This window comes from Taudactylus pleione, unplaced genomic scaffold, assembly GCF_031769625.1.
Source record: "Taudactylus pleione unplaced genomic scaffold, aTauple2 ptg000642l, whole genome shotgun sequence".
NCBI classification, from domain to species: domain Eukaryota; kingdom Metazoa; phylum Chordata; class Amphibia; order Anura; family Myobatrachidae; genus Taudactylus; species Taudactylus pleione.
This window is the reverse complement of record NW_028285044.1, coordinates 2451199-2478058: the sequence shown is the minus strand read 5'-3', so window position 1 is coordinate 2478058 and position 26860 is coordinate 2451199. Positions and strand designations below refer to the sequence as shown.

General features: G+C 43.4%; 1 protein-coding gene across 2 annotated transcripts in view; it reads left to right on the top strand.

Moving 5' to 3' along the window:
* Window positions 1-5360: 5360 nt before the first annotated feature.
* The window catches only part of LOC148479001 (uncharacterized), a 39547-nt gene continuing 18047 nt past the window's right edge, over window positions 5361-26860 (top strand). The window contains exons 1-6 of one of the 2 annotated variants that reach the window (XM_088455048.1): window positions 5361-5517; window positions 8711-8805; window positions 11309-11440; window positions 22892-23056; window positions 23137-23346; window positions 23416-23598. In XM_088455048.1, coding sequence (XP_088311174.1) covers window positions 8712-8805; window positions 11309-11440; window positions 22892-23056; window positions 23137-23346; window positions 23416-23598 — 784 coding nt within the window. In that variant the 5' untranslated portion in view covers window positions 5361-5517; window position 8711. Of the gene's footprint in view, window positions 5518-6707; window positions 6770-8710; window positions 8806-11308; window positions 11441-22891; window positions 23057-23136; window positions 23347-23415; window positions 23599-26860 lie in introns of those variants that run through there. The other variant, XM_088455049.1, reaches the window with a different exon arrangement.

The following is a 26860-nucleotide window of genomic DNA, read 5'->3' as shown; positions in this document are numbered from 1 at the left end:
CTGAGTCCCCTGCATCCAAATTCCACCTCAATTCCATTTTATCAGAGCAGCAATTCCTCACCTGTACTGGGACATTAAAAAGAAAATTGTATTCTTGGCCTATAAAATGCCATTGTACCCACTATCCACTTAACTACAGAAATGTGGAGAAGCGGTACTGGTCAAACTAAAGATTATATGAGTAAGCCCGCTGGGTGGGTGTATCATCTTCAACAGTAGCAGCAGTATTTAACACACAATGCCAGCTCATTCACAGGCTGGCTACTCTCTGTATCACCGGCTTCACTAAGAGGCATACAGCTGTGGAAGAAAAAATGGCTATCAGGGAAGCGATAGTAAAGTGGCTTACCTCACTAAGACTCTCCTCAGGATTTGTCATTTCTGATAATGCAAGTAATATTGTATGAGCATTAGAAATGGGTGTATTTGAACACATGCCATATTTTGCGCATACAAGAAACTAGGGTGCATGCAGGACATTCTGTCTGTGGCCAAAAAAAATTCTGGACATTTAACAGCATTTAAAAGATTGCAGCAGCTGCAACAACATTTGCCATGCCACCAACTGAAGCAAGAGGTAGTAACCAGGCTGAATTCCACCCTTTACATACTTCAGCAACTGGAGGAACAATGAGACACCCAAAAGTACACAAGAAGCCATGACATAGAGAGTATTCTGCACTGTGCTGTACTAAGGTACATTCCTCCTCCTCTCCGTTTTATTCAAGCTACTGAAACTATTTGAAATAGTAAGCAATGAAGTGAGTTCAGACACTGCCGGCCAGAATCAGGTTATTCCCTTAATTAAACCACTGGAAAAGCAGCTGAAGGAGGAGATGAAACAAAATGATTTCGCCAAGTATGTTGGTCTTGTAGCTCAAGTTATGTTTTTGCTTCACCAGAAACAAAAGGTTTGCAACATCTTGAATTTGGATCACTACATTTTGGCAACCATGCTTGACCCTAGGTTTAAGTCATACGTAATGTCTTTCTTTCCAACAGAAACAGATCTAAAGAGAAGCAAGGAGCTCCTTGCGAGCAAGTTGTCACCTCAAGTGGCACATGACACAATGGGCTTGATTCTATTCTGCGCGATGTGAATAGCTCCGGGAATCAGCTCCCGGAGCTATTCAATACACCACGCAGCTAACCCTGACTAAGGATTTCTTCTCGCACCCCTCCGGGGACACGAGCAGAAATCCGACAAAAGTCCTGGCACGAGGCTGTTTTCTGCCCTTAGCGCCGGGAAAATAGCATCACCCTGGGAAGTTAGGTCGGGGAATGCCAGTTCTTGCGCCTTAAACAGGGTGTTTAGTTGCGAGAATGGGCATTCTCCGACTAAACACCGTGCACAATAGCTCCGGGAGCTATCTCCCGGCGCTATTTACATCGTGGGCTATTGAGTCGAGCCCAATTACATCTCCTGCTTCAGTTTTTCCTGCAAATGCTGCTGACAGGAAAAAAACTGCCCTTTTCCAAGGTAATGAGGATGAGTCAACTCATCGCACCAGAGTAAAACGACATTATGACATCTGGTCAGGCTTAAAAGAATTGCCGAAAATGATTTATACCTCTACCGTGACTCAATCTAAAACAGTAAGCACCAACAGATTGGTGGTCACACAGACCCTTTGAATACTGGGAGGAAAGAAAAGGCAATTTGGAGCCACTTGTACTAACTAGCTTTGGTTTACTTAAGCTGCAGATAAGCCCCAACACAGTAATTTCAGTGAAAATTTCAGTGAAAAATAGCAACAAAAAAATTAAACATAAATTAATGATCAATTTTTTAATTATAAACTACAGGTAAAATTCAGCCTTTTTGCTATGTTGCTATGTAGAAAAGGTGGATTGATACCAAAGCATGAACCACAAAGTATTTCTTGGTAGTATTCTTTAAAATAAATAAATAAAAATTTTGGGTAAATTTGTGTTTCCTAAAAAATTATTTTTGAAAAAACAAACAAACACACTTTGCAGCCAATCGCATCATCCTTGCTCTGTCCCCACTGCGCAATGCCACAAGTCATACCCTTGTTCAGCAGGGGCAGATCAGTGTTTCCAAGATTCCCAGCAACACACTCCACTTCTTCCCAATCGGACCACCCCCAATAAGATCTCCCAGAGGGGACCATTGTTTAGTAGGCAGTTTGATATAATTTTTGTGGGCACTGCATAACTAAATGACTGACATTGATGATGGAATTTCACTAGCCCAAAAAGTCGTAAAATAGGCTAGGCACTGTAATGAGAAAATCCTGAGTGGCAAAGGGATTAAACATGATACATGGATAGACAAGTATAAAACACCGAGGTCATAAATTTCCACCTATGGCAAGCATTTTAACTAAATGCAGTACAGCAACAGTCTGTGTAATTTGTATGTGAGCAGATTTCCATTGCTCTTTCAGTAATGTACCCTTGACAGCCAGCCTAGCCTACTTGATAACAAGGCAGATTAGACGATGGAGACAAACTAGGTCATGTCCACCTAAATAATCCCCATTTCAGACAAGGCCATATTACTTCTTTTAGTAGTTCATCCTCTCAGGGTGTAAAAAACCAGGATGGCCCTAACAATATATGAAGCAGCGACCCTACCCTCCAATATGTTCTCTTCCACCATGTATACAATGTTCTGCTCTTGGATTTCACATGCTTCTCATCAACTAACTAGTTCAACGCAGGTTACTGCAATTATACATTAAGGGGTCAATTCAATTAGATGCGAGTTTGCAAATGTGCATCACGAAACTCACATGCAGCACAGGTCATGTGACTTCTCTACAATAAGTCACCTGGCAAAGGAGCATGAAAAGGTGGGGAGATCATCCTGCACCCCAAAAAGTGGCAACTAGGATAGCAGGATCATATAGAAGGCTATTAGTGACCAGAAGGAAAGTTCTTAAACAATTTACTGGTTATTATATTTTCCCAAATTTTTTATTATCAAATTATGTAAATAATAGCTATTTAAAACTGATTCAGTTTAATTTTTTAACAAATATCCAGATTTGGTAATAGAATTATACTGAATCACGGTTATTTAGCTATTATTAACATAATTTGAATAATTAGAAAAATATTGGGGAAAAATATTGTTTTATACGGTTAATAAAAAAAAACTTTATTGCGATATATATACGTATAAGTATACATACACATATATTTATATTATATATATATATGTTAGTATTTTTTTTAAACTGTACAAATCTACTTCTTGCAAGACTAGGGAGTCCACCACTGCAACGGCTCTGCCCAGTGGTGTTGCTTAGACTGGGGGTGATAGCTATCTGAGAGACAGTGTGGCCAGGGGAATGTGGATTGCCAAGCCTCTCCTGAGTCCTGTGAGGTTGGGCTGCAGGAAGGCTGCCTTCCTGCAGCTGTGGCTTGGTGATCCTTTCAGGTTCGCCCTTCATCGTGCCCAGGGAGGGAGGAGAGGACTGTGGAAATCGGATGGAGGGGGGGTGGGACAGGGTAGGCTTGCTGTCCTGGGAAGGGGGGGCTTGGACACTGGGCAGGGAAGACTGGTTGAACTATGGGGGGAGGGGCAGGAAGGGCTGGCTGAACTATGGAGGGAGGTACAGGGTAGGGAAGGCTGTAACGGGGGGGGCGTGCAGAGAAGGATGACTGGACAAGGGAGGGAGGCACGGGGCATTGAAGGCTGGCTGGAACAGGGGGGTGGACAGGGAAGGCTGTCTGAACTATGGTGGGAGGGGCAGGGAAGGCTATCTGAACTATGGTGGGAGGGGCAGGGAAGGCTAGCTGAACTATGGGGGGAGGGGCAGGGAAGGCTAGCTGAACTATGGGGGGGAGGGGCAGGGAAGGCTGGCTGAACTATGGGGGGAGTTACAGGGCAGAGAAGGCTGTAACATGGGGGGGTCAGTGCAGAGAAGGCTGGCTGGAACAGTGGGGTTGACAGGCTGGCTGAACTAGGGGGGGTAGCACATGTCAAGGTCAGGGAGTACCTGGTTAGTGGTGTGTTCAGGTGGCCAGTTAGAATCCACGCTGGCTGCTTTTGAAGAATGGATATAGATGGTACCCCGGGTGGTAGCAGTGCTGCAGCAGCAGGCAGGACAGTCACAGCAGATAGATTTGATAGAATAGGATACTGACGTTCTGCAGCTTATTGCGCCGGGCCACGAGCCAATCACAGCTCGCGGACCGGCAGCAAATCAGGAGCGGCCGCTACAGCCGTTCCTGATTGGCTGCCGTTCCGCAAGTCAATCACAGCTCGCGGACCGGCAGCAAATCAGGAGCGGCCGCTACAGCCGTTCCTGATTGGCTGCCGTTCCGCAAGTCAATCACAGCTCGCGGACCGGCAGCCAATCAGGAGCATTTTTTACGGCCGTTCCTGATTGGCTGCCGTTCCGCGATCTCACTCAGGCTGGCTTGCGGCGCTTGTATTTTCAACCCTGCCATCACTTGCTGCTGCGCTGCTACCCAGGTCCCCCTCTTTATCCCCTTCCTCCGGGCACGGGACTCAAGGCCCGGCGGTCCCCCCCTGATGGCAGCCCTCTTTCCAGGTACCAGGGGGCATATGTATCAAGCTTGATGTGAGATAAAATTGTGAAATACTGTATATATCACCAACCAATCAGCTCCAAACTATAATTTCTTTAACACAGTCTGCTAAATGTAAATTAATCTGATTGGTTGGTGATATATATCTCACAATTTTATCTCACATCAAGCTTTGATACATATGCCTGTAATACTGAAGGGGAAATATACCTTTCCCTAATTGAATAGAAGCGGAGGAGAACAGCATTGAGTACCTGGTGGAAGGGGGACATGTTGGAGGGTATGTTACCACAAGAGGACGCCAACTGTATAATAAATGTGATTGCATATAATTATAAAGCTATAACCATGAAGATACGCTGTCTCAGTGCTAGGAATAGCTGACGTCCTAAAACTACTTACATTTCAGTGTCCATTTAGTATAAATGATAAGGCAATATGCATCCTGTAACTGTTCAGAGAAAAACAATATCATTATTGTTTGCATTAGTAGAGCAGACGCAAATCGCAATGCATTGTGTTATATAAATCTCTCAGACTATGTGTGACTCCTTCTTACCAGCAGGGGGCAAACTCCAGGTCACGTTTTCCTTCACACATTTTTATGCCCCTTTAAGTACTCAGGACACTCTCTCTGAAAGAAAACTGTATCCCGACAAACCCCGTGCTCTATTGGTCCAACTCCGTTTCCTGCTTTAGGTTTCCCGAAGTAGTCATGTTGCCGGAGACATCGATCATTTTTGAAGTGTAATTAAAAAAAAGCCACACCAAAATGGCGGCTAACATTGTAAACAGAGGAGGAAAGCACAGTTTGGCCTCTACATGATGTTTTGATTTGCAGCGTGGTCAGGTGCAGTTGCTGACTTTCTGTCTGCTGGGGCGCTGCTCACATGGTTGTCTATAACCCAGCTCACTTTGATTATTTCCCTTAGCCGTGGGTTGTTGGTGCAGCGTGACTGATTATAAACCCTTTCTGTGCTGAAGACAAAGGTATATGATATGCTTATATTTCTTTATTTTTTATGATTTTGTAGTCCTTAAAAAGGAAAACAGCTTCTGAAATCTTCCAAGAGTTATATGTGATGTTTAGACTTGCAAGTTTACAAAACCTGACATTTATGCAGTTAGGAGTTATTTGTGAGAAATTAATATTTGCTCTGTGTAATTAATACACACCTTTATTTGGTAATTATAAATTATTAATAAGAGACACGGGGTCCTATTTATCAAGGATGTTTTTCATAAAGTTATGAAGAAACTGCAGTTTCTGCATAATTTTATGTATCACCGTTATGTACTAATGTACTATGCAGAAATCTTACTAGCGCTGCAGATCAGTCATATTATAAATGGGGACTATGGTCTGACCTCTATGTACCAAACTTTGTAAAAGTTTGGCCCCATTATTTTTCACTGTTTGGCCCCATTATTTTTTGTCATCTTTAGAAAGTGTAAACTGCTTTTTGCATATGGAGGGACATGAGCAGTGTCCGATTCACCCGCCATCTGCAGTGACTCCATGGTAATCACAGGCAGTTGCATGGGGAGGTGTTTTCTCCCCCTGGGACTGCCTGTCCAGACTGCTATAGCAGAGAGATCCTTATGGTGCATACAGACGGTCAGATCTGTCAGATGAACGATTGAATGATTTTACCAACGATTGAACGATTTCAGACAGTATTAAAATGAACGAAATTGTCAAAATCTGACTGCAAACACAGATGTCAGATATTGTTACATGATAAGCAGGAACGCGCATTGTTGCAGGCTCACATGTCAGATTTTCTTTCAGATATAAACGATTGAACGATTTTTAAAATCGTTATTGTTCATATCTGACAACAAATTTGACCGTGTGTATGCACCATTAAGCCACTCTCTGCTATTATGGCAGCCCTTACCAGTCTCACCGGTTTGCTATTTTGTGCGCAGCACAAGATTGCCTTCCTGAGCATGTGCACAATTACAATCCTCCACACAATGATCAGCCATTTCTATTCAAAGCTAAAAAATATTTTTAAACATTTTTGATTACAGCTGGTGGTAAGAATTGGCCATAAAATTGCCATATCAGTTTGCTTCTTAATTTCTAGTTGTTAATTATCAGTATCTGTTCTAGGGATTTGTATATTGTGTCAACATTTGAATGTCGACAGTGAACATGTTGACATGTTCATGCTGACATTTGGCATGTCGACTCTGTTCAAAGACTCTGTCAGAATGTCCACAATGTCTGTTTAAGGTAAGCCTAAGATAATGGTGACATTTACTTCATGTCAACATTTTAACCATGTCGATATCATCACTGTTGACATTCCGGTGTCAACATTGTGAATGTCGACTTAGTGACTGGAACCTTCGGTTCCTATCCAGTTTATCATGCAGAATGGCAGAGAGAAAACTGTTCTACACATAACTATAGAAAGTAAGATGTTACTCGTGGCAACTAAACCGGTTTTCTTATTTTTCCGGGAAGCAAACTCCTGATTGGTGGCTAAGGGCGACACAATCTTATCTACATGGATACCTGTAGAGCAGTTTTTATAAATGTCACATGATAATTTTCCAACTAACAAGGATCAGTTTGTGAATTCCATGTCTTATTTTTTATGTCACAATTATGTCCAGGGGTTTTGTTTGGAAAGTGTCATGCCTCATGTCTATGTAGACTAGTGGTAAGCAACAAGAAATCTGGCCACTTTCATGTGGAATCTGCGGGCTTGTGGGTCTCTGGGGGCATGTGGGGCAGTGCGAGCGGTATCTAGGGAAATTTTAGAGTACATGGGGTCAATCTAATTAGATGCAAGTTTGTTATATGAACCTTGTGCGCTCCCCAGAAACGCAAGATTCAATTAGAAGTGCCTATTTGCACATCTCACGGTGAGGGTGTGTGAATTTTTTATAGCATGTGACTTGGGAGAAGGGCATGTAGAAGTGAGGAAACCATTTTAGACCCCAAAAAAGTGACAACTTCGAAACATATTTCTGCTAGTGGGCATAAGGAAATGTTTTTTAACGGTGTCAAATGGCTGATTTGTGCATTTTCTCCGGAGTTAGATGTTCTTGTCAGTCACTTTACAGAGTGAAAGTCTTGTCTGCAGATTATCCTTCTAAATAAAGAGCATTGCTTCCCTCCCTACATCTAACAGCAGGGTATTTCCAGTTGGTTTCCCAATCCCATTCAGAAGCACCAAGAAAATGTATGTGAGACTTGATGTAATTTGCTTCTCCTGCTTGTAGACATGGCAGTAGATACATTTCCAGTCTTCTTATTAGCTCAACTAAGCACTGCCCTGAATGACTGGTATGCGGTCAGGAAGCCGGCGGTCAAAATGCCGACCGCTGGCTTCCGGACTGTGAAATCCTGGCATCGGACGAAATCCCGACGCCTATCATTATCCACCCGCCGAAAACCCGACACCCAGCACACCGATTGAAGGTAAGTCGGGAGCGGACAGCCGTTGGGTAGGTTTAGGGGCTCCCAGGAGGACTTGGCGTTAGGCACCCCCCCCCCGGGAGGGTTAGGCTAGAGGAAGGGGGGGGCTAGGGTTAGGCACCCCCGGGAGGGTTAAGTTTAGGGTGCAGGGTTCGGTTTAGACACACCTGGTGGGGGGAGGTTAGGGTTAGGCACTAGGGGGGAGGTTAAGCTTGGGCACCCCTAAGGGGGGGGGGTTAGGGATAGTTAAAATACTTTCCCTGTCGGGATCTTCAGTCTTCGGCCTTCTGGCGTCAGTATTACATCCGCCGGGCTTATCTCCGGTGGTATGTCATACCGAATCTGAATGACTGGAGGAGTTAAACGTTCAGTGCAGGTAATGACAATCATGGCATGTCTGACATAAATATTCCACCAGGTCATGTTAGGTTATCTATGTCTGAATTGAATGTAATAGCTTTGTATTATGTGAATGTTTCCGTCATATTTGGTATGTTTAGTGTCTTACATTTGTAACATTTTTAACTGCATAGTCAAAGTGAGAATGTCCTGTATGTTTGGAATAAACTATAGTAATGTCTGATTTACAATATTTGGAAATTGATATCTAATAATGAACAAATCAAATATGTATGTATATATTATTTTGCTATATTAAGTCGATTTAGCTTTTCAGGTTTATTATCGTTATACATTAATAATTCATGCTTGGAAAACCAGACAGATGCCTCTTTTATTTGTCTTTAGCATGGAGGGGCAAGGAGAAGATGCCACTCATTCTAAAGTACATAAGAAAAAACGCTCAGGATGTGATACCATGAGAAGAAGAAAGGAGCAACATGGTGAGAGATGCGGCATCATATTTTTAAATATCATTAATCGCTGATATAACTGTGTAGGAAAAGCTTTTTACATCTGATTTCATATACTTATATTTTGTTGTCTTTATATCTGATTTATTTATAAACGCCTTGCTGAGGATGTTTATGCCGCACTTATGGTACCGCTGGACTCGCAGATTTTTGTTTGCAGCTCTGTACAAAAACCCACGAGTCCAGGGCGATATCGGACAAGAGGGAGGCGAGTTGCGGTGCCGTTGGCAGCATTTCCACACCAATACAACGGCAGCTCGCTCCTAAATGAATTGACCCCTATAATGTATGGCATGATGTGATGGATTTTGTGCCCTGTGTATGAATGTCTTGGCTGTGTCTACAGTTTAACTTTGATCATGAGTGGTCTTGGAATGTGACCTGTATTTGAAATACTTTTTAATGGCATAGCTGCCTAGTTGGCACTAAAATGTGAACTCTTTCTTCAGTGAGTGTTATATGACGCTATGTTGGGCATATACAGTCCGGTCCATAAATATTGGGACATTGACAGAATTTTCATATTTTGGCCTCTATTCACCACCACAATGGCTTTGAAATGAAACAAACAAGATGTGCTTTAACTGCAGACTTTCAGATTTAATTTGAGGGTAATTACATCCAAATCAGGCGAACGGTGTAGGAATTACAACGGTTTCTATATGTGCCTCCCACTTTTTAAGGGGCCAAAAGTAATGGGACAAACTAAACAATCCTAAATCTAACTTTCACTTTTTAATACTTTGTTGCAAAACCTTTGCAGGCAATTACAGCCTGAAGTCTGGAACGCATAGACATCACCAGACGCTGGGTTTCATCCCTGGTGATGCTCTACCAGGCCTCTACTGCAAATGTCTTCAGTTCCTGCTTGTTCTTGGGGCATTTTCCCTTCAGTTTTGTCTTCATCAAGCATGCTCAATCGGATTCAGGTCAGGGGATTGACTTGTCCATTGCATAACATTCCACTTTTTAGCCTTAAAAAACTCTTTGGTTGTTTTTGCAGTATGCTTCGGGTCATTATCCATCTGCACTGTGAAGCGCCGTCCAGTGAGTTCTGAAGCATTTGACTGAATATGAGCATATAATATTGCCCAAAACACTTCAGAATTCATTCTGCTGCTTTTGTCAGCAGTCACATCATCAATAAATACAAGGGGACCAGTTCCACTGGCAGCCATACATGTCCACGCCATGACACTACCACCACCATGCTTCACTGATGAGGTGGTATGTTTTGGATCATGAGCAGTTCCTTTCCTTCTCCATACTCTTCTCTTCCCATCACTCTGGTACAAGTTGATCTTTGTCTAATTTGTCCATAGGATGTTGTTCCAGAACTGTAATGGCTTTTTTAGATGGTCTTCCTGTTTTTGAGGCTCACCAATGGTTTACATCTTGTGGTGAACCCTCTATGTTCACTCTTGTGAAGTCGTCTCTTGATTGTTGACTTTGACACATATACACCTACCTCCTGGAGAGTGTTCTTGATTTGGCCAACTGTTGTGAAGGGGTTTTTCTTCACCAGGGAAATAATTCTTCTGTCATCCACCACAGTTGTCTTCCGTGGTCTTCCGGGTCTTTAGGTGTTGCTGAGCTCTCCGGTGCGTTCTTTCTTTTTTAAGAATGTTCCAAACAGTTGATTTGGTCACACCTAATGTTTTTGCTATCTCTCTGATGGGTTTATGATTTTTCAACCTAATGATGGCTTGCTTCACTGATAGTGACAGCTCTTTGGATCTCATATTGGGAGTCGACAGCAACTGATTCCAAATGCAAATGTCACACCTAGAATCAACTCCAGACCTTTTACCTGCTTAATTGATAATGAAATAACGAGGGAATAGTCCACACCTGTCCATGAAATAGCTTTTGAGTTGATAGTCCCATTACTTTTGGCCCCTTAAAAAGTGGGAGGCACATATAGAAACCGTTGTAATTCCTACACCGTTCACCTGATTTGGATGTAATTACCCTCAAATTAAAACTGAAAGTCTGCAGTTAAAGCACATCTTGTTTGTTTCATTTCAAAGCCATTATGGTGGTGAATAGAGGCCAAAATATAAAAATTCTGTCAATGTCCCAATATTTATGGACCTGACTGTATGTAAAAATCTGCAAATCATATTATAAAGCATGGTGAAGGTACAGAGGGCCAATGCCCAGACAGTCGTTTTTGTTACAGATACTGAAAATTCCTGTTACTGGAATGGGCAGCTGACAAGCGTCTGCCAGTGTTTGTCTTTAGAAAATGCCATGTACAGATAAGGAACATGATTACAGTGTTTGTTCCCAGGACCCTGGGCATGGCAGCAAGAATAAGAAGTCTGTATACAGCCTAACCTTCACCTCTATACCAATAAGAATTTATTCAATTGATGAAAAACATGTGAGGTGGTATTGAGAGACTTGAAGATATTTACTGTTCTGAAATATTGAGCCATGTATCTTCTGTATGTTTGTACTTCATTACTAGAAAATATCCGGTCAGACCTTGCATCCAAACCAGAACCTTACAAGAAGCAGAGAAGAAAGAAAGGTGAGACTACAGATCAATCCCAAGAGCAGAATTCTGAGGACTCATCTGCAAATATAAAACCGGACAAAGGTGAGTCTGAGGACACCTTTAGTAATGTACAGCAACAGTGCAAATTTTCCTATGCACCTCTGTGGAGTGGCGATGTTGGTGTCTACAATGTTCCAGATGTTTCCACTGCATTCTTGGTGGACATTGCCGAGAATTCAATCACTTCCTAAAATACAGCTATAGCAGGTTTCTAGTAATATTAGGCTGTTATGATTTGGAAAATAAATCTGTGTTCAAAGTATGGTGATTACCCTTTGTTATTAATGATTACACTGGTCAACATGATTTTTTTTTTTTTTTCTTCACAAGAAAACTGAATTGTTACTCTAGTGCAGTTTTAAATTCTGAATTCAAATATCTGTTTAGAATTTTTCCATCAGGCATAGTGTGTTTGTGACAGTTACTTTTTCTTTTTACATATTTTAGTGTTCTTTATGGTCTGTCATATACACACAGACAGACAGGGCTATACAAACAATATGTCCCCCTATAGTCCATCCCCTGTCACCTTTATGTCGAGCCTCCAGCAGCAGCCGCCTCCTCATTGATGCATTCTGACCTGCTGGTATGGCCCTGACCCCCTGGTCGGGTCAGAGGAGCACATGTGCTCGGCTCCTTAAATCAGGGCTCAGCACATTATCCTGTGACCCTTGGGTGTCTCTCGCCATAGAGTAGACTGTTAGCACAAATATTTGTTGTATTAGTTGTTAGAATATTTTCAATAATTCCAAGAAAGTGTTTAAATCATTCAGACAATTTCTGTTATGTGTGTGGTGAAGTAACCTTCAATTCTCAGAGGCGAAGTTTTACGCCACTTTACTTTGGGTGTAAAGTTGGTGATCTGGCTAAGAACTGGGCCCCACATATATGCTGGGTACACATTTAACGATGTGTACCGAGCCGACCTATACACACTTGCCGATGTCTGGAGCGTCATCATGATGGTGGGGACCATGCTGCATTCGGCAGCATGGTCCCTCCTGACTATGTTGCCCGTCAGACCTGCATGCACGCAGGAGTGCACATAGTCAGTGACAGTCTGTACACACTGGACGATGTGGACGATATGTCGTCTGATCCGGTTCACATCATACGCTATGTGCAATTCCTATGATTTGGAGGGAGCCGAAGAACCATTCAACTGTTTGCTAGTTATGCTTAACTGACATTAGAGGAATTACATCTAAAACAAAATATATAGTTAACTCTCCTAACTTGCCATCTGCAATGAGGCCTGTCTTACATAGTGAATAGTTTCCTGTACCAAAGAGGTACCAAGGTAAATGGAGTTCCAGTATGCTGGCTGACTATTGCTGGACCAGGATGAGAGACATCTCAATAGCAAAATCTGCCCAAAAATCATCATCTACAACTTTTCAGGTCAGCCAGAATGAGGTGTATATTTATAATTTAGACTTACGGTATGTAAATAAATATTAGGGCTGCGCAGTCCGAATTTGATTATATTTTCAAAAAGATATCATAAATATTTATTTATTAATATATGACGCTTTTGGTATTTAAATAAAAAATATTGTAATTTTAATGTGTTCAAATTAAAAATATATATGCAATAAAAAACTTACAAACAATAACACATATAAATGATTCAGAATTGTAAAATATGATACAATTGTAACAGGTTATTTCTGGCTTCTAACTTCTTGCCAAATGGTGTGGCGTGTAAATAATGTGTCACTATTACATTCACAGCTGAAAATAGTTCAACCTCCTTCGTTTTACCAGTTTAATGTTGTTGAGAAATAACTGGTTTTGGTCCCTTTTGGAGTGCATATAATATGATAATCACAAGTTGGTATGTCGAAATGCTACAGTCTAAAATAGAGAGCTGCTCGTTGTAGATAGAGAAAAGTCACTTATATTTTGCAATGTGATATAAACAATAACCTTTTGTGGTGGAGGTTATTGCGAAGATCTTATGCAAAACTCTGACAGGGAAGAGGTGAAGCGTTGTCTCCTGGATGGTGTATGCGTGAGGGGAATCCGTTGTTAGGTCAGCGTTGTAAAATGGGAGCCTGCACACCGTGCACTGAGTGATGGGCTCTCTGTATTATTGCCGCTGCTGTCCTCCTGTGTTATAAGAGTACAGGTTGGACAATTGTTCTCTTTCTATAAGCATGGTTGGAGCTTCCTTGTTGTGTATATTTAGCAGTCTCTGGTCTCCCTCCTTCATGTGTCCGTGGATCACTGAGACAGGGCTGTCGGCTGTGATTGGGATTTTAGTTCAATACTTAAGTAAGTGCTCGTTTTATAAAACTTTAAACGTATGTCACAAATGGAAACAATCTGAATGCATATTCGAAATCAGCACGAATAATAAATTTAGATTCAGTTTATTTAGTTCTTGTGAAAAAAAAGTTTCTTTTTGTGTTATGTATTTTTTATTTATTTTAAATTCAATAGTTTTTATTGAAGATTTTGAAAACTACATAAAGAAAAATTAAAACCCTAAAAACTTATTACAATTGCTGTTAAACATATTGGTATGTAATAAAAAAAGAGATAAATATATACAGATACATGTGTGGTCTCAATTCTTAACTTCACAATAAAGTAGTATGATGTAATTTCAAAAACATAAATCAACATTTATCCTATTCATTGCAGAATACAGAAAGTGTGACTTACAATCAGGGTATAGTATAGGAACAATTAGCTGGTTAATGATGCACATTAAATACATTGCAAATGCATAGACATACAGTCAGGTGCATAAATATTGGGACATTGACAGAATTTTCATATTTTGGCCTCTATTCACCACCACAATGGCTTTGAAATGAAACAAACAAGATGTGCTTTAACTGCAGACTTTCAGATTTAATTTGAGGGTAATTACATCCAAATCAGGTGAACGGTGTAGGAATTACAACGATTTCTATATGTGCCTCCACTTTTTAAGGGGCCAGAAGTAATGGGACAAACTAAACAATCCTAAATCTAACTTTCACTTTTTAATACTTTGTTGCAAATCCTTTGCAGACAATTGCAGCCTGAAGTCTGGAACGCATAGACATCACCAGACGCTGGGTTTCATCCCTGGTGATGCTTTGCCAGGCCTCTACTGCAAATGTCTTCAGTTCCTGCTTGTTCTTGGGGCATTTTTCCTTCAGTTTTGTCCTCATCAAGTGAAATGCATGCTCAATCGGATTCAGGTCAGGGGATTGACTTGGCCATTGCATAACATTCCACTTTTTAGCCTTCAAAAACTCTTTGGTTGCTTTTGCAGTATGCTTCGGGTCATTGTCCATCTGCACTGTGAAGCGCCGTCCAATGAGTTCTGAAGCATTTGACTGAATATGAGCATATAATATTGCCTGAAACACTTCAGAATTAATTCTGCTGCTTTTGTCAGCAGTCACATCATCAATAACTACAAGGGAACCAGTTCCATTGGCAGCCATACATGCCCACGCCATGACACTACCACCACCATGCTTCACTGATGTGGTATGTTTTGGATCATGAGCAGTTCCTTTCCTTCTCCATACTCTTCTCTTCCCATCACTCTGGTACAAGTTTATCTTTGTCTCATCTGTCCATAGGATGTTGTTCCAGAACTGTAATGGCTTTTTTAGATGTTGTTTGACAAACTCTAATCTGGTCTTCCTGTTTTTGAGGCTCACCAATGGTTTAAATCTTGTGGTGAACATTCTATATTCACTCTTGTGAAGTCTTCTCTTAATTGTTGACTTTAACACATCTACACCTACCTCCTGGAGAGTGTTCTTGATTTGGCCAACTGTTGTGAAGGGGTTTTTCTTCACCAGGGAAATAATTCTTCTGTCATCCACCACAGTTGTTTTCCGTGGTCTTCGGGTCTTTTGGTGTTGCTGAGCTCTCCGGTGCGTTCTTTATTTTTAAGAATGTTCCAAACAGTTGATTTGGCCACACCTAAATTTTTTGCTATCTCTCTGATGGGTTTGTTTTGATTTTTCAGCCTAATGATGGCTTGCAAAGAGCTGATAGTGACAGCTCTTTGGATCTCATATTGAGAGTCGACAGCAACTGATTCCAAATGCAAATGTCACACCTAGAATCAACTCCAGACCTTTTACCTGCTTAATTGATAATGAAATAACGAGGGAATAGCCCACACCTGTCAATGAAATAGCTTTTGAGTTGATGGTCCCATTACTTTTTACCCCTTAAAAAGTGGGAGGCACATATAGAAACCGTTGTAATTCCTACACCGTTCACCTGATTTGGATGTAATTACCCTCAAATTAAATCTGAAAGTCTGCAGTTAAAGCACATCTTGTTTGTTTCATTTCAAAGCCATTGTGGTGGTGAATAGAGGCCAAAATATGAAAATTCTGTCAGTGTCCCAATATTTATGCACCTGGCTGTATCTATCCTGTTCTACCAGTACAGAAATTAAATTCATTTATGTTTCATATACATCTTACACACACAACCTGAAGGTAATTTTATACAAAATTTGTAATAATTTGTGGCTTAGACAAAGTTTGTGTACATTGAACCATCAAAAATCAAAGGTTTAATTATCTCAGTCATGCCAAAAAAATTCCGTATTTCGGAAATATTCCGTATCTCGGAATATTTGGTTATGGGAGACTCAACCTGTTTAATACAGGTAAGATCCAGAGACCCCCCCCCTCTTGACATTTATAAGGCGAGTCTAGCCATCTTGCCCAGATGTCAAAGTACTTTTTCTCTTTTTTCTAGCCGCATATACATATTTTGTGTTATCTATATTTAATTGTAGAGACGCCTTGCTAATAAGTCAGCATTTTTCTTGAATGCAGAGCCACTCTAACAATGCTAGATCACTCTGGTCGTGCGCTGACCGCTCATATGAGGAAATACAAGTTCATTGTCCATTAGAATTGATAGTGTATGTGCACAGTTGTAATCAGGGGCACATGCAGGGTTACTTTGGACACCCCTGGTTTTGGAACTTCAGCATAATGATTTAGTTTTGTTCGTTTTATCTTTTTCTTTTTTCAGGGTCCATAGGGATCCACAGGCATACCTTGGGGTGTAGGTGGTGTTTAAGGACCGGACACCAAACAGTTAAGCTTTTTTGGACTCCCAGAATGCTTCGGTCCTTCGCCCCCCCCTCCCCCCTCATCCCCGGGCCTGAGGCAATCCGTTCGCTTGGTGTCCGGCAGGATTTCGGATCACCTTTTTATACAGTGGGCTGCCTTATGTAGCCCAAAGCTTTTATTTTATGAGTTTCTTATTTTATTTATTTTTACAACTGATCGCGCAGCATCAGACTGTCCTTAGGACGTCTGTGCTGCCACTCCATCACCCCCCCGGGCGCCGCAACTCCAGCCCCACTTGGTACTTTCGGCAGGCTCCCAGAGACCTTGCTAGCCGGCCCCACTGGAGGACCCCAGATTGCAGCCCGGACAACTGGGCACTCTTACCTCCGGTCTCGGGGACAAACCGGAGGTGCTGAGAGTGAACACATGCCCCGACCACGTGATCCACTAGACCACCAGGGTACATATTCAGCGGGAATCCAGCGTCCCGGTGGTCAGAAATCAGCAGGGGAGGTCAGCTTTCGCTATTGCAGCGGCGCCTCCCCCAACTCAGGGCATTTTACTGTGGTCTAACCGCTCTGAGCTGCTCTCCTCCGCCCCCTGTCCCCTCAGAGGTCTCTGGCAGCCATTTTCCGCAGGCTCAGCCACAGCTCTCTGGGAAATGCTGGGTCCGGTCCCCTTTCATACCTCTCCCAGGAGTCAGGTTATGTAGCGCTATAGCCTACCAGCCAATAGTGTCGGAGTAGTTGAATGTAGTGCCATTTTGAAGTTAGTGGTTTCTGCATTGTATGTGATTTTGCTAGCGCTGTCTGTATGATTTTTCTATTCTGGCAGCCTATGCCTTTCCCTTTCCTCTCACTATAACCCTAGCATACCAGTGCATTAAGGGTATACTATTCTTCACTTTTACTGGCAATTGTGAAGATTGTCACATACTGTTTAGTTGCACTCTACACCGTGCCATATTCTGTGCTGTGCTCTCCTGCAGCTTATTTAAGCATAGGCAGGATCACTATACTGCATGACCACTTGTATTTAGCGAATACTATCACACGTACCTACTGGTTGAATATTGCTCAGTACCATATTGTGTGCTATACGACTCTGCATCTATGTCTAGCAAAGGCAAGAGTAGCAAGCAAGCGGCTGCACCTATACTGCTCCCATGCAACTCTTGTGCAGCAGGCTTAAATGAGGAGGAGCCTGTTATACTACACCAGGCCAATCAGCCCCTGCCAGGAACCCCCCTGGGCTTCCTTAACGCAGGTGCTAGCTACTATTGCGGACCGCCTGGCAGTCCCGGCAGTAATTTTCCCTATGGGGTTTCTGCAGGTACACGCGTTACAGGTATCTCCTATGCCCCCTCCTTGGGTAGATGTACTCTCAACCTCAGTACAGGGTCTGGTGGCTACCTCTACAGCCTTTCAAAATATGTTGCAAAGTGAGAGGTCCCTACCCAGTAAAACTACTAAGCGTCCTGTGTTATCTCACAGTCTACGCAACTCTCATCTTCTGAGGGGGCAGAAGATGATAATCTAACACTGAGTCTCGCTTTAGGGGAGGAAGAGCTTCTGTCAAAAATAAATTTTCATGCCTTAGTGCGAGCTGTCCGATCTATCCTTCAAATAGAAGATGATGAGCCCGCCCCCAAATCAAAGCACCCACTATTTAAACGAGAAAAAGTGGATTTGGCAGAGTTTCCTCTCTCTGGTCAGCTAGCTGAACAAATGGCTGTGGCTTGGCTGACGCCTAGTAAAAGGTTTCAGCCCCAAAAACGACTGACCTATTGTTACCCTTTTCCTGCAGCTCATTGCACAAAATGGGAAGCTCCCCCAGCAGTAGATTCCCACGTTACGCGATTAAGAGCTCTACATTACCCTATCCATACAGCTCACTGAAGGACCCTACGGATAGAAAGATTGAGGCCTGCCTTACATCTGTGTATTCTTTTTGAAGAGTCATTTCTTGTCCAACCATGGCTATTGCCTGGGTGGGGAAAGCAATTGAGAGCTGGTCAGATGCCCTAGAAACGTCTTTACCCATAGAAGCCTCCCAGGATCAGATGTCTTGTATAGCTCACATAAGAGATACAGCTTCGTATATTGGAGATGCAACCTTGGATGCTAGTCTCTGGCCTCTAGAGCATCGGCTATGTCGGTGTCTGCCCACCGCACTCTTTGGCAATGGTCATGGAAGGCAGATTCAGGCTCTAAGAAAGCCCTAGAATCATTACCTTACACTGGTGAGATCCTGTTTGGCCCAGACCTAGACATGATTGTAGCCACTTTGGCAGCATCAAAAACTGATTTTCTGGTCTCAGCAACTACTGCAAAGCCTCAGACAACATCCTTCAGCTCCTTTCGTCCCCAGGGAAAGCCTAAGGGCCAGGACTTTCCTCGGCAATTGGCTGCCAGAAGGGCCACCAAGACCAAGCAGACCTGGGCCACCCGATGTCATCCTTCCCAATCTAAGGACAAACCTTCAGCCTGATGGGGCGGGCCTCCCTCTGGGGGACCCCAGAGTAGGAGGCCGGCTTCTTCAATTTGCCCAGTGCTGGCGTCAAACCACCACAGACGCTTGACGTACAAGAAGTGGTCTCTCGCGGGTATGCCCTCTCATTCCTAAGACGGCCACCCCACCAGTTTTTCTACACAGGCCCTCCATCAGCCCCACAAAGCCCTGCTTATCCAGAAAGCCATTCAGTCCTTGCTACAGGGAAATAGTTCCAGCCCTGCTATCACAGCATGGGACCGGTTATTATTCTACCCTGTTTCTGTTTCAGAAACCAAATGGATCTTATCTGCCTATCCCAGGTTTCGGATGGAAACCCTGCGCTCTATTGTATAAGCTATGGAACCAGGGGACTTTATGGTATCTGGATATTCAGGAAGCTTACCTACATGTACCTATAGTGCCCGCTCATCTGCGATATCTCTGGTTTGCTGCACTACAGCAACATTTCCAATTTCGGGCTCTGCCCTTTGGACTTTCTACAGCTCCACGGGTCTTTACCAAAATTATGGCGTTCATGGCAGCCCACCTATGTTGAGAGGGAGTCGGGCTGCTGCCATATCTGGACTACCTCTTGCTCTTAGCACGCTCCCCAGAGGTTCTTCAACGACATCTTCATGTAACCATTGCCTTCCTATAGAGACACGGCTGGTTAATCAACTGTAGAAAGTCTTCCCTGAGCCCTTCACAAAGGATAGTCCATTTGGAGGGTTTCCTAGATTCTCAGGCTAAAATAATCTTCTTAACAACAGACAAGATCTCCACACTTCAACAACAAGTGTGCAGATTTCTCCGCAGTCGCCGAGTGTCAATTCATTCAGCTAATGCAGATTCTGGGATCCATGGTATCCACCTTCGACATGGTGAAGTACGCTCATTTCCACCTCAGGCCCCTGCAACAACTAATCCTCTCCAGGTGGAACAGGTTGCCCCATTGGATCAGATCTCAGACAATGGTTCTCTCTCCAGAGGTTTGTCTGTCCCTCTGCTGGTGGTTACAGACGTCCCACCTAACCAAGGGTCGCCCCTTTTGGATCCCGCAATGGGTAGTCCTTACAACGGACGCAAGTCGCTGGGGCACAGTGGTCAGTCAACACTCCTTCCAAGGACGTTGGACATCGGCCAAATCGACTCTGCCAATCAATGTATTGGAACTCCGAGCCATTTACAGAGCCCTGACAATGCCACAGCAGTGGCCTATATCAATCACCAAGGAGGCACTCTAAGTCGGTCAGCAATGGCAGAAGTGTCACGCATTCTCATGCGAAGGTCAACTCCCGGCCATCTCCGCACTGTTCATTCCGCGAGTTCTCAACTGGGAAGCGGACTTCCTCAGCCGTAACGACGTGCATGCCGGGGAATGGTCTTTCAACTCTTAGTGGACTGGTGGGGCCTACCAGAGGTGGACCTCATGGCCTCCAGACACAATCACAAACTGCCAGTTTACGGGTCCAGAACAAGGGACACCGAAGCAGCCTTTGTAGATGCCTTGTCAGTAAAGTGAACCTTCCATCTGGCATACCTATTCCCTCCAGTCTCCCTTCTTCCTCTGGTCCTTCGGAAGTTCAAGCAAGGGGGCACTGTCCTGCTGGTGCTTCCGGCCTGGCCCAGACGCCTTTGGTACTCCAATCTTCACAGCCTCCCCATAGACGGTCCTCTCCTACTTCCTCAACGTCTGGACCTGTTGTCTCAGGCTCCATGTCTACACCCGGACCTGGCCCGTCTGTCTTTGATGGTGTGCCCTTGAGACATCCCTTCTAAGTTCCAAATGGTTTTCTAGCTTGGTAGTCCATACTATGCTCAGAGCGCGCAAACCAGCCTCTGCCGTATCTATCACTGAGTGTGGCACACATACTTCCAGTGGTGTGATACCAGAAACTACGACCCTCGGGCTTATAGGGCCTCTAGAGTCCTGGCCTTCCTTCAAGCAGGATTGGACCTTGGACTCCGCCTGACCTCGCTGAAAGTGCACGTCTCTGCTCTATCTGGTTCCAGCGTAGAATTGCTCCACTGCCGGATGTTCACACCTTCCTTCAAGGTGCCCTACATATTCAACCTCCCTTTGTCCCTCCAGTGGCTCCGTGGGATTTGTCAGTGGTTCTCTAGACCCTTCAGGGCCCTACATATGAACCCCTGGAATTGGTGGAACTCAAGTTGCTCACAGTGAAGACTTTTTTTTTTTCTTCTGGCTCTTGCGTCCGATCGTAGGGTGTCAGAGTTAGGGGCGCTTTCCTGTCGCTCCCCATTTCTGATCTTTCATCAGGACAGGGCTGTTCTTCGAACTCGTCCTGGTTTCCTTCCCAAAGTTGTTACTCGTTTCCATATTAATAAGGAAATTGTAGTCCTGGCCTTCCAATCACCAGATCTCTCGGCAGATGAGGCCCCCTTGGATGTGGTCCATGATCTCGGGATCTATGTGGACCATACAAGTTCTATGTGGAAGACAGATTCCCTATTTGTCCTCTATGGATTCCACAAGTATGGGCTGACCAGCTAACTAAACAGACTCTGGCCAGATGGCTTCCCATGACTATCTCACAGGCTTACACACGGGCGGGCCTTCCTGTTTTGGCTACCGTCACTGCTCATTCAACTCACTCTGTGGGACCCACGTGGGCAGCCCGCCGTGGCACCTCAGCTGAACAGCTTTGTAAGGTGACCACGCGGTCTTATTTCCACTCTTTTCTTAGGTTCTATGCCTTCGATACCTTTGCCTCCCAGGATGCTTCATTTGGATGCCGAATTCTCCTCTCAGCTCAGGAGTGTCTCCACCCTTAAATAACTGCTTTGGGACTTTCCCAACTTATACCTGTGGATCCCTATTGACCCTGAAGAAGAAAATGAGTTATGGTAAAACTTACCTTTGTTAACTTTCTTCGAAGTCCATAGGGTCCACAGGGCACCAGCCATGATGCACCTGGCTCCTATGGGTTATGTTTTCTGGTCACCGGTTTACAGTCTCTTTGTGAGAGCGTGATTCTTTTGTGTACCAGTCTTCCTTCTCTCCTCCACCTGCCTTGGACTTGTTAACGAACTGGTCGGCTTGGGGGCAGGGTATGGAGGGGAGGACAAAAGCTTAACTGTTTGGTGTCCGGTCCTTAACCACCACCCACACCCCAAGGTATCCCTGTGGACTCTATGGACTTCGAAGAAAGAGAGTTAACAAAGGTAAGTTTTACCATAACTCATTTTTTTTGGCTTGTCTGTGGATGGCTATCAGCACGGTCGATTTACTCTTTTAGTTTCCTGCCTGGTTATATCTGCATATTCCAAGTTTCTACATTGTCATTAAACCCTCCCTGCCAGTGATTATGTAAATAAAGAAACATGGGACATGTTCAATAAGTGTTGTAGTTCTTTTATTAAAATAAGATGCAGTTAATGCCACTGTAGAATTTGTGGAACAATGTGAATTTAATAAAAAAAACCTTCTGTGTTTAACACACATTATATGTGTCAGAGGAAAAAATAATTATCATAAACAACTTGTATGCTATATTTACAATGTAATGAAAATGAGGCACCTCTCAGTTGAATTTACATAATTTTGTTGAATTTCAATATTCACAATTTGTGTAAAAACTACACTAAAATAAATAACTCATTAACTTAGAAAGGTGCTTCCTTCCAATCTCTCAAAAGCCCAATAAAGTAGCTTTACCGCCACAAGTGTATGACTTCAGGACCAACGAATCCAACTTAAATATTTCCCCTAACCCTGGTGGTGCCCTGAGAATGTCTGTCCTGAAAAGTAACCTGCTAATACTGATGCGGTCCAGAAGGGTGGGTGTCTCTCACACTTGCTAACAGAACATGAGTGTACTGCTTTTATGCATTACTACAATAAAAGTTTTATTGTAAGGTACTGTGTACTTTTTATGAATCCGCTGTAAATTTCTGATGAACTGGTGTTCGTCCATCATGTTAGGCAAGGCTCGAAGCCAAACAAAGAGAAAAAGAGAGTCCAGGAAAGCAGCTGGTGAAAATATCAAGGCAGCTGAGGAAGAGGTCGAAGTGTCTGAGACAATACCTAACCATCTCCACCACTGTATGAGCTCCCACAAGTATGTAGGCGCACACGTATCCATTCAAGGTATGTGAAAGATGGTGCGTTCAGCTGATGATAGGACAGAATTACATTATACTTAAACTATGTTCTTTTTGGTGGTACAGGAGGACTCTGGAAAGCTGTGGTGGAAGCCAAGCATATTGGAGCGAAGGCGTTTGGTCTGTTTTTGGGGTCACAGAGAACCTGGAACAGTAAAACCCTAGAAGAAGAGGCTGCTGAGAAGTTCAGGAAAACATGTAGCGAGTTGGGGTTTGAGTCCCGCTACATATTGCCACATAGCCCGTATCTCATGAATTTGGGCTCGCCAAAACCAGGTATTCCTCATTTATCTAGGGCTCACTATTCTGTTTTTTTTAGCATGCTTCATTTTTCCTCTCTTACAGATGTGTTTCAGAAGAGCCGCGATATGCTAGTGAAAGAATTAAACCGGTGCTATCAGCTTGGCCTTACCTTATACAACATCCACCCAGGATCTCATGTGGGTGCAATGCCAGTTAACGAGTGTCTGGAACTTATTGCGGATGGCATCAATAATGCCCACTTACAAGTTCCCAGTGTCACAGTGGGTAAGCAAGTGATTTGAAAATAATGAATAGCACTCATATATTGTAGCAGCATATATTCATACTATTTATCATTTCCTTCAGTAAACCCTTCCTTATCAGCTCTTTACTCCTCTTCCTTCTCAATAAGGGGTGTTTGTTACCAGTTGTTCCATGCTTATCCCTATTTCTCCTTAGTAAACCATTGTACTCTGCTATTCTCTCACTCCTCTAGTATTTTATTATAAATAAATGCAGACCTAAAAACAAAGGGTTGGGAGGGCTACTAAAGCTTCAGTCATACATGACTAACACTGGGGCTGCTAACAGGGTACTTAGTCGTCTTAGGTGCTTATCCATAGTGCACCCCACTTCTCCTACTCGCACAGAGGAGGGGAATATCTGGGGAAGGAGTGATGCTGCCTGTGGTCCTGCCAGCTGCTGGTGCCCTGTGTCAGTGACAGGCAGGTAATGTGGTGCTGTGCTGTGACATCACTGATTCAGAGGAGCTGCGTCTGACAGAATCACATCACAAGGTGGAAAGCATGCAGTGAGCTTTCAAGTTAAATATATAGAAATACCAGTGCAGGAGTAGTGCTTTCTGGTGCCTTGTGCCACCCCTGAAACAGTGAAATCACGGGAGGGTGTGGGACCGTCGGCAGGAGAAGTGTGTAAAGGTGCTTGGACAGGATGCAGTCAGGAAGCCGATGGTGGAAATGCCGACCGCCGGCCTCCTGACTGTCAAATCCCGGCAGGGTACTAATGACAGGCGTCGAAATCCTGACGCCTGCCATTATACCTACGCCGGGAGCCTGACGCCAGGCGTACCGAACGAAGGTTAGGGGCTCCCGAGGGGAGACTTGGGGTTAGGCACCACCCCTGGTGGGTTAGGATTAGGCTAGGAAAGGAAAAGTTAGGGTTAGGCACTCCCCCGGGAGACTTTGGTTTAGGCAGCGGGGATGGGGGGGGGGATTAGGTTTAGGCACTGGGGATGGGGGTCAGGGTTAGGCACCCCTAAGGTAGGGTTAGGTGGGGGGGGGGGGGGGGGGGAGATTAGGGTTAGGCAGTGTACCTTCCCATCGGGATTTAGATGCCTGCTGGTTTTCTGCTGTCGGGATTTGAACCGCCGGGCATAGGTCTGGCGGTCATGCATACCGATCCCGTTTGCACGCATGGGCAGTTGTACAAACTGCAGGGTACGTGCCTGGGGTGTCCTTTGGATGCTCCGAGCAGCGCTGGAGCTGCACTTGTGGCCGCATGGTGCCGCAATGTGTTTAATTTTAAATCCCTAGGCGGGCAGTAGTGCTGGGAGCCTACAGAAGAATTAAAGACACTAAAATAGTGCCATGGTGTAAAATTTTGTATTTTAAGTGCCTTCGAAATTTTGGAACGCCTTAGTTGTCATAATAGTGCCGTTGAATCTGCCTACCACAATGAATTGTTGACAGACCTACAGTAAGGGTATGTGTAAAAATACTCAACATTGATCGATCTCTTAATGGGTAATTTTAAATTCCCATACACTAGAAAACCATGAGGCTGCTTGTTTTTATTTTTTTATTTACATTTTTTTCATTTTTTTTTTTTTTTTTAATGATCATTGGTATATTTACTAAAGTGAGTTTTTAGAAGTGGAGTGGTGCCCATAGCAACCAATCAGATTCTAGCTATTATCCTCTAGAAAGTGCTAGTTAAATGTTAAGTAGAATCTGATTAGTTGCTATGGGCAACATCTCCGCTACTAAAAACTCACTTTAGTAAATATACCCCAAAAGTCTCTTGATACTGAATCACACAGTACATCACACCCAAGAAAGGAAATGTAATTTTCCCAGAATTATTGTGTAATCTAAAGTGATCATAATTTCTCCCAAAAAAGTCCATGTGTTATCCATTTTGTAGTTGTAAGAACTCTCTGAAGAGAATGGTGTCCATGGGTATCTTTTTGCAGCTAGTGCACTGTCTGATAAACAGGTTTTAGCTATAATCTCGTATTATGAGGATATCATGACCTTGTGATTGGCTTGTGCGCATTGACATCTTCCACCTACTCTGCAGTCACAAGTGCAATAAATTGATTAATAAACGAATGTGAGAGTAGAAATGAATGTAAACAGAACGACTGGGACATACAAGAAATGTTCCTGCATCAGATAGTGGATTAATCTATCATACTCATTTTTTGATTATCTGAATAATGGTTATCTCCCTAAGTGATACAATTGACAAGGGTGTTCTCAACACACTCCTATAAAGTTTGCTCACCAACTGATGTGGTGCACACTGAACTCAGTCATTCATACTTTAAAACTATTACTCCGTAGTAATTAAAAAAAAAAAAAAAACCTTTAGCAAAATATTAATAATAATCGGCAATAGAATAGTGTGAAAAGATAGAAAAAGTGGTTTCAAACTGTCCAATGTGTTTTATATTATCAATTACTACAATTACACTAGTATGGCAGTCCCGGGCGGACGAGTTGGTGCTTTTTTCACACGATATACATACGATCTGACGTACGATCATTCGCCCCTATACGACTGGTCGTGTGCCTCACCAAAAACATGCGATCATAATAGATTTAATTGACGACAGTCGGACGGCACGATCTGCATACGATCATGACAGATAATATGGTTTAATCATAAGTTACGATAGAACAGCTACGGGAGCGCGCATCGGATCGTATTCCTACCTAAATACTACACGATTTTCACACAATTTATCGTACGACGCGTCTAAAATCGTGTAATCGGCCCGAAATCACGCTAGTGTATGGCCAGCATTACACACAGGAAAGGGTATTTGTAATATATATTTAAACCATGCTACAAATTTCCAATTTGATTTATTTCTTAATAGTTTCAGTTGTAATCAACAGAAGACCTTTTTCCTGTATATATGGTCAACAGTGATCTTTTATATTATTCATATGCTTAAGCTGGCCACACACTTAGCGATTTTTCAACCATCTTGGCTGATTTCCACGAATCGTCACGACGAATCTTGTAAAATATGGACAAATCGTGAGTATCGACTCTTGACCATGATGCCAATGCGCGTCCCCGCTCGTCGTATCTCGCATCTTCAGATCTTCCATGCTGTAGGGCAGATTTGCCAATTTGGGACACTATGGGTTCCGATCGTGAGTAGTTTTTTACTCGCGATTAATCGTACAATTCATCATACATTGCAAAATTTGACAAACAGGAGCCTGCACACGCAAATCCGCCATCTTGTGCAGCATCGTGATTGCAAGAAGAAGGAAGCATGATCAGGAGCCTG